A 7,500-nucleotide genomic window follows, 5' to 3' on the forward strand; every position below is an offset into this window, starting at 1 on the left:
GGGGGATGCTCTCTAGGTCAGAGAGTGTGGGGTAGGTGGTGGATGCTCTCTAGACCAGAGAGTGTGGGGTAGGTGGTGGATGCTAGACCAGAGAGTGTGGGGTAGGTGGTGGATGCTAGACCAGAGAGTGTGGGGTAGGTGGGGGATGCTCTCTAGGCCAGAGAGTGTGGGGTAGGTGGGGGATGCTCTCTAGGTCAGAGAGTGTGGGGTAGGTGGGGGATGCTCGGGAGGCCAGAGAGTGTGGGGTAGGTGGTGGATGCTCTCTAGACCAGAGAGTGTGGGGTAGGTGGTGGATGCTAGACCAGAGAGTGTGGGGTAGGTGGTGGGTGCTCTCTAGGCCAGAGAGTGTGGGGTAGGTGGTGGATGCTAGGCCAGAGAGTGTGGGGTAGGTGGTGGATGCTCTCTAGACCAGAGAGTGTGGGGTAGGTGGTGGATGCTCTCTAGACCAGAGAGTGTGGGGTAGGTGGGGGATGCTCGGGAGGCCAGAGAGTGTGGGGTAGGTGGTGGATGCTAGACCAGAGAGTGTGGGGTAGGTGGGGGATGCTCTCTAGGCCAGAGAGTGTGGGGTAGGTGGGGGATGCTCTCTAGGTCAGAGAGTGTGGGGTAGGTGGGGGATGCTCTCTAGGCCAGAGAGTGTGGGGTAGGTGGTGGATGCTCTCTAGGCCAGAGAGTGTGGGGTAGGTGGGGGATGCTCGGGAGGCCAGAGAGTGTGGGGTAGGTGGTGGATGCTCTCTAGACCAGAGAGTGTGGGGTAGGTGGTGGATGCTCTCTAGGCCAGAGAGTGTGGGGTAGGTGGTGGATGCTCTCTAGACCAGAGAGTGTGGGGTAGGTGGGGGATGCTCTCTAGACCAGAGAGTGTGGGGTAGGTGGTGGGTGCTCTGGAGGCCAGAGAGTGTGGGGTAGGTGTGGTAATTCCATCCCAGTTGCAACGGTGTCTCACCGGGTTCCCAAGCCTGGTGGCATGGTGTTAAGCCTGGTGGCATGGTGTTAAGCCTGGTGGCATGGTGTTAAGGACTGTGTGAGAGGAATTCAGACACACACACACAGACACACACACACAGACACACACACAGACACACACACACACACACACACACACACACACACACTGACAGTAATGGCCTGTTTTCCCGTAAGCCAAGTGACTTTCTTATCCTCCTGTCTCTTAGACAGACCCCCAAGGAGGAGGAAAGACTCCAACACAAAGAGAGAGAGAGAGAGAGAGAGAGAGAGAGAGAGAGAGAGAGAGAGAGGGGGGGGGGGAGTAGGGAGAAACACAGAGTAGCTGAGTCATAATGAGCCTTAAGTTTGAGGAGGATTTATAGTCTGGTTCAGAGACAGATATTGAATCAGGGTTTGATTCATGATAATCCTAATGTGATGTAATTCTCATTTCTCCGCTCAGAAAGGTGATGTAATCTGTGATGGCGGGCCTTTCCACACTCAAACGAGGGGGTTCCCGCTTACCTCATAATACAAAGATAATGGTGAAAATCGGTGTTGAAAGAAAGAAGTAAATCTCTTCGTTCGCATGTCTCCCGTTTCCTGAATGTTTATTTTGTAAAGGTCTCTAAAAGCATAGTTTCTGAAAGTAAAAATGCGAGTAAAAGCAATGGAAATGGTCCCAGCAGGGATGTGATGACACACGGTTAAGCAGCGTGGCTCAGACGGCCTGCGCTCTCAGCCGACCCTCGCTCAACCAGAAGCCTTTGTGTGGGAGTGACTGGAGTCTGGCCCAGTCCATTATACTGTACAGGCCTGCTTGTGTGTGTGCCTGAGTGTGTGTGTGTGTGTGTGTGTGTGTGTGTGTATGTGTGAGAGAGAGAGAGAGTGTGGGTGTGAGAGAGAGAGAGAGAGTGTATGTGCGCGTGTGTGTGAGTGAGTGAGAGAGATTGTGTGTGTGTGAGAGAGAGAGAGAGAGTGTGTGCGTGTGTGTGTGTGTGTGTGTGTGTGTGTGAGAGAGAGAGAGTGTGTGTGTGTGAGAGAGAGAGAGAGAGAGAGAGTGTGTGTGTGTGTGTGTGTGTGTGTGTGTGTGTGTGTGTGTGTGAGAGAGTGAGAGAGAGTGTGCGTGCGTGTGTGTGTGTGTGTGTGTGTGTGTGTGTGTGTGAGGGTTGGTTGCTCAGAGAAAGCATGTGGAACTTATTTCTGCCAGTTCCCTTGTGAGATCCTTGACTGCCTGGGAAAGTCTATAAAAGGACCCTGTGTGTTTGATTGTGTCTACTGAATGTGTGTTGTTTGTGTGTGTCTAGTAGCTTACCCTACTATATGTGTGTGTAGTGTGTACGATTATTTTCCAGTTGAAATGGCACCACTAAACCACTACTAATAGTGGTGCTAATAATACTGTGATTATTAAACTGTAAACAAAGACTGCTTCCTGTGGATAGGCACAGCATGTCAAGTAGGCTGAGTAGCCCGATGCTAGCTACAGTACGAGATCATAACACTAGCAGCCCGATGCTAGCTACAGTACGAGATCATAACACTAGCAGCCCGATGCTAGCTACAGTACGAGATCATAACACTAGCAGCCCGATGCTAGCTACAGTACGAGATCATAACACTAGCAGCCCGATGCTAGCTACAGTACGAGATCATAACACTAGCAGCCCGATGCTAGCTACAGTACGAGATCATAACACTAGCAGCCCGATGCGAGCTACAGTACGAGATCATAACACTAGCAGCCCGATGCGAGCTACAGTACGAGATCATCACACTAGCAGCCTGATGCTAGCTACAGTACGAGATCATAACACTAGCAGCCCGATGCTAGCTACAGTACGAGATCATAACACTAGCGAGCCAGTCTGTTAGTTCAGCTACGCTGTTCCAGCTAGAGGCCATGATTTGTCCTTGCGGTTAGCAGTCAGACTCAACAATACTGAGCACCAAGGACCAAGGCCTTGAGACCGTGTGCTCCTGGGTGGTTGGTAGCCCCGTGGTTAGAGCGTCTGACCGCTGGTTCCAGACCGGGCCAGGCAACCAAGCCACAATCACCGCCTACTGTTGTGCCCTTGAGCAAGGCACTTAACCCCCCAGCACCATCATAAGTCGCTTTGGGTAAAATCGTCTGCTAAGTGACCAAACTGAATAAAGTTAAGTACATCGCTCGTCTGGTATCTCGGGTTGATCTGTCTCCGGGGGTCTGAGGTTTTTGTGTTATTTTAGTTGTGTTTGTTGTTGTCTCGTTAAACCGACTCGTGTTCCTCCTCGTCAGATCCAGAACGCGGACGATGTGCTGATCTCTCCTCTGGAGAGGTTCCGGAAGGAGCAGATCGGAGCCGTGAAGGTAGGTTGGTTTCAGGGCCGTACGTTTATGTTCATAGTCAGAATGTATACATCTCCTATACTACAGTATATTCAATGTACAGTATATATGTCAGCTGTTTGCAGCCAACGCAATCCAAATGTGCCGGTCGATGGGACAATAAAGATTTGTTGAGTCTGAGTTGGAATGAGTGAATGTGGAAGTTTGTGACGTGCGAGGGAGAGGGCTCAGCTGCTCTCTCTCTCTGATATACGGACATGGGGGGTGTGGGTGGGGGGGGCCGTCCTGCTCTCTCTCTCTGATATACGGACATGGGGGGTGTGGGTGGGGGGGGGGGCCGTCCTGCTCTCTCTCTCTGATATACGGACATGGGGGGTGTGGGTGGGGGGGGGGGTCGTCCTGCTCCCTGGAGGTTTGGTCTTGGTCTCTCTCTCCACCAGCGGTCAGCCACCCGACGGGTCACGCTCCTGGGTCAGAGACGGGGTTATGGGAAGAAAGAGAGGACCGGAGGGAGGAGGGAGGGGAGATGACGAGAGAGAGAGAGAGGAAGAAAAGAGGGGGGGAGAGAGAGATAGAGGGAGAGGAAGGAAGATAGACAGGGGGGAGAGAAAGAGGAAGAGGGGGAGGAAGGAAGAGAGGGAGAATGGAAGAGGGAGAGGGGAAGGAAGAAAGGAAGAGGGTTAGGAGAAAAAGAGGGAGAGGAATAGAGAGGAAGAGAAAGGAAGAGAGATAGAGAGAGGGAGAAAGGAGGAGAGAGATAGAAGGGGAGAAAGAAGGAGAGAGTGGATATGACAAGGCAGGCGGGGAGTGGGGAGAAGCAGGGGGGAGTGGGGGGGAGTGGGGGAGAAGCAGGGGGGAAGCAGGGGGAAGCAGGGGGGAGTGGGGAGAAGCAGGGGGGAGTGGGGGGAAGCAGGGGGGAGTGGGGGGAAGCAGGGGGGAGTGGGGGGAAGCAGGGGGGAGTGGGGAGAAGCAGGGGGGAGTGGGGGGAAGCAGGGGGGAGTGGGGAGAAGCAGGGGGGAGTGGGGAGAAGCAGGGGGGAGTGGGGGGAAGCAGGGGGGAGTGGGGAGAAGCAGGGGGGAGTGGGGAGAAGCAGGGGGGAGTGGGGAGAAGCAGGGGGGAGTGGGGAGAAGCAGGGGGGAGTGGGGGGAAGCAGGGGGGAGTGGGGAGAAGCAGGGGGGAGTGGGGAGAAGCAGGGGGGAGTGGGGAGAAGCAGGGGGGAGTGGGGGGGAGCAGGGGGGAGTGGGGAGAAGCAGGGGGGAAGCAGGGGGAAGCAGGGGGGAGTGGGGAGAAGCAGGGGGGAGTGGGGGGAGTGGGGGGAAGCAGGGGGAAGCAGGGGGGAGTGGGGGGAAGCAGGGGGGAGTGGGGGGAGTGGGGGGAAGCAGGGGGGAGTGGGGGGAAGCAGGGGGGAGTGGGGAGAAGCAGGGGGGAGTGGGGAGAAGCAGGGGGGAGTGGGGAGAAGCAGGGGGGAGTGGGGGGAGTGGGGAGTAGCAGGGGGGAGTGGGGAGTAGCAGGGGGGAGTGGGGAGAAGCAGGGGGGAGTGGGGAGAAGCAGGGGGGAGTGGGGAGTAGCAGGGGGGAGTGGGGAGAAGCAGGGGGGAGTGGGGAGAAGCAGGGGGGAGTGGGGAGAAGCAGGGGGGAGTGGGGAGAAGCAGGGGGGAGTGGGGAGAAGCAGGGGGGAGTGGGGGGAGTGGGGAGAAGCAGGGGGGAGTGGGGGGGAGTGGGGAGTAGCAGGGGGGAGTGGGGAGAAGCAGGGGGGAGTGGGGAGAAGCAGGGGGGAGTGGGGGGAAGCAGGGGGGAGTGGGGGGAAGCAGGGGGGAGTGGGGAGAAGCAGGGGGGAGTGGGGGGGAGTGGGGAGTAGCAGGGGGGAGTGGGGGGGAGTGGGGAGTAGCAGGGGGGAGTGGGGGGGAGCAGGGGGGAGTGGGGGGGAGTGGGGAGAAGCAGGGGGGAGTGGGGGGGAGTGGGGAGAAGCAGGGGGGAGTGGGGGGAAGCAGGGGGGAGTGGGGGGAAGCAGGGGGGAGTGGGGGGAAGCAGGGGGGAGTGGGGAGAAGCAGGGGGGAGTGGGGGGAGGTGGGGGGAAGCAGGGGGGAGTGGGGGGAAGTGGGGGGAAGTGGGGGGAGGTGGGGGGAAGCAGGGGGAAGTGGGGGAAGTGGGGAGGGGGCTGAAAGGAGAAAGTGGAATAAGGAGAGAGACGTTGCTTTAGGTCGAGTCTGGGAGAGCTAGAAATAACAGACACGGGATGTGGTGTCTGGTTTCAGAGGGGGGGGGGGGGGGCTAGAGACAGAGAGAGAGAGAGAGAGAGAGGGGGCTAGAGAGAGAGAGAGAGAGAGAGAGAGAGAGAGAGAGAGGGGGCTAGAGACAGAGAGAGAGAGAGAGAGAGAGAGAGAGAGAGAGAGGGAGGGGGCTAGAGAGAGAGAGAGAGAGAGAGAGAGAGAGGGGGCTAGAGAGACAGAGAGAGAGAGAGAGAGAGAGAGAGAGAGGGGGGGCTAGAGACAGAGAGAGAGAGAGAGGGGGGGCTAGAGAGAGAGAGAGAGAGAGAGAGAGAGAGAGAGAGGGCTAGAGAGAGAGAGAGAGAGAGAGAAGGGGCTAGAGAGAGAGACAGAGAGAGAGAGACAGAGAGAGAGAGAGAGAGACAGAGAGACAGAGAGAGAGAGGGCTAGAGACAGAGAGAGAGAGGGGGCTAGAGAGAGAGACAGAGAGAGAGAGAGAGAGAGAGAGGGCTAGAGAGAGAGACAGAGAGAGAGAGAGAGAGAGAGAGAGAGGGCTAGAGAGAGAGAGAGGGGGGGCTAGAGAGAGAGACAGAGAGAGACAGAACGGCCATTTTGTGTCTGCCTGCCGCCGTCTGGGGGACAGTGAGTGACGGATGTGAACGCCATATGCCATCAAATTCCTCTTTTACATAAGAAAGTGTTGAATTTATGGATAGTCCCTATATTTTATTTGGCTCAATACAATTTTAAAAGACAACATTCCCATGATGTGTTATGTACAGTAGGCTACGCGCAGGTAGGGTAGACAGATGTGCGCTATATTGCAACTCTCCTTTCTAAAAGTATCATTTTGCTCTAATCGGGCTAAAACTATAACACGATGAATGGAGCGCATCGATAAGGGACAGCTTACGATGGGTTCAGACCGCCCTTAAGAAACTATCCCTTGGGTAAGGTAAACCTTGTCTATGGAGGCTCTGGCACACAGCGCATCAGCTCAGGGAGAGTTTACGATGTATCTTCAGAAGGTACATCGTAAGGTCGATTTACGATGTACCTTGGGAAGAGAGCCTCCTTAGTCAAGGTACACCTCAGCCTAAGAAGGCTCTGGGAAACGAGGCGTCACCTAGAGGGGGACCTTACGATGTATCTTACGATGAACGTAGCGCTACGATGGCTCTGGGAAACGAGGCGTCACCTAGAGGGGGACCTTACGACGTATCTTACGATGAACGTAGCGCTACGATGGCTCTGGGAAACGCAGCCCAGGTTTACACTCAAACTACCAGACTGATTTTCATGAACCTTGGTGCATGGGTCAACTAACAACACATTCAGTTCAGGAGTGGATCCCAATGCATCCAGGGGCGGAGGTCTGGAGGGGGGTTATGGAGGGGGGGAGGTCTGGAGGGGGAGGTCTGGAGGGGGAGGTCTGGAGGGGGGGAGGTCTGGAGGGGGAGGTCTGGAGGGGGGGTCTGGAGGGGGAGGTCTGGAGGGGGGGTCTGGAGGGGGAGGTCTGGAGGGGGGGTCTGGAGGGGGAGGTCTGGAGGGGGGGTCTGGAGGGGGAGGTCTGGAGGGGGGGGTCTGGAGGGGGAGGTCTGGAGGGGGAGGTCTGGAGGGGGAGGGGGAGGTCTGGAGGGGGGGGTCTGGAGGGGGAGGTCTGGAGGGGGAGGTCTGGAGGGGGGGGTCTGGAGGGGGGGGTCTGGAGGGGGGGGTCTGGAGGGGGAGGGGGGGGTCTGGAGGGGGAGGTCTGGAGGGGGAGGTCTGGAGGGGGGGGGTCTGGAGGGGGGGGTCTGGAGGGGGGGGTCTGGAGGGGGAGGTCTGGAGGGGGAGGGGGGGGTCTGGAGGGGGAGGTCTGGAGGGGGAGGTCTGGAGGGGGAGGTCTGGAGGGGGAGGGGGGGGTCTGGAGGGGGAGGTCTGGAGGGGGAGGTCTGGAGGGGGGGGTCTGGAGGGGGAGGTCTGGAGGGGGGGGTCTGGTCTGGAGGGGGAGGTCTGGAGGGGGGGGTCTGGAGGGGGAGGTCTG

The 7,500-nt window shown here is 57.5% G+C and overlaps 1 protein-coding gene across 1 annotated transcript in view; it reads left to right on the forward strand.

Annotated features, from left to right (window-relative positions):
- arhgap42a (Rho GTPase activating protein 42a) overlaps nt 1-7,500 on the forward strand; it is a gene marked incomplete at both ends in the record, with an annotated part of 40,203 nt that overhangs the window by 4,664 nt on the left and 28,039 nt on the right. Inside the window, 1 exon segment of the mRNA XM_084449836.1 lies at nt 3,221-3,292. Within this exon segment, the coding sequence (XP_084305962.1) occupies nt 3,221-3,292 (72 nt within the window).

This window comes from Borostomias antarcticus (assembly GCF_949987555.1).
Source record: "Borostomias antarcticus genome assembly, chromosome: 15".
NCBI classification, from domain to species: Eukaryota; Metazoa; Chordata; class Actinopteri; order Stomiiformes; family Stomiidae; genus Borostomias; species Borostomias antarcticus.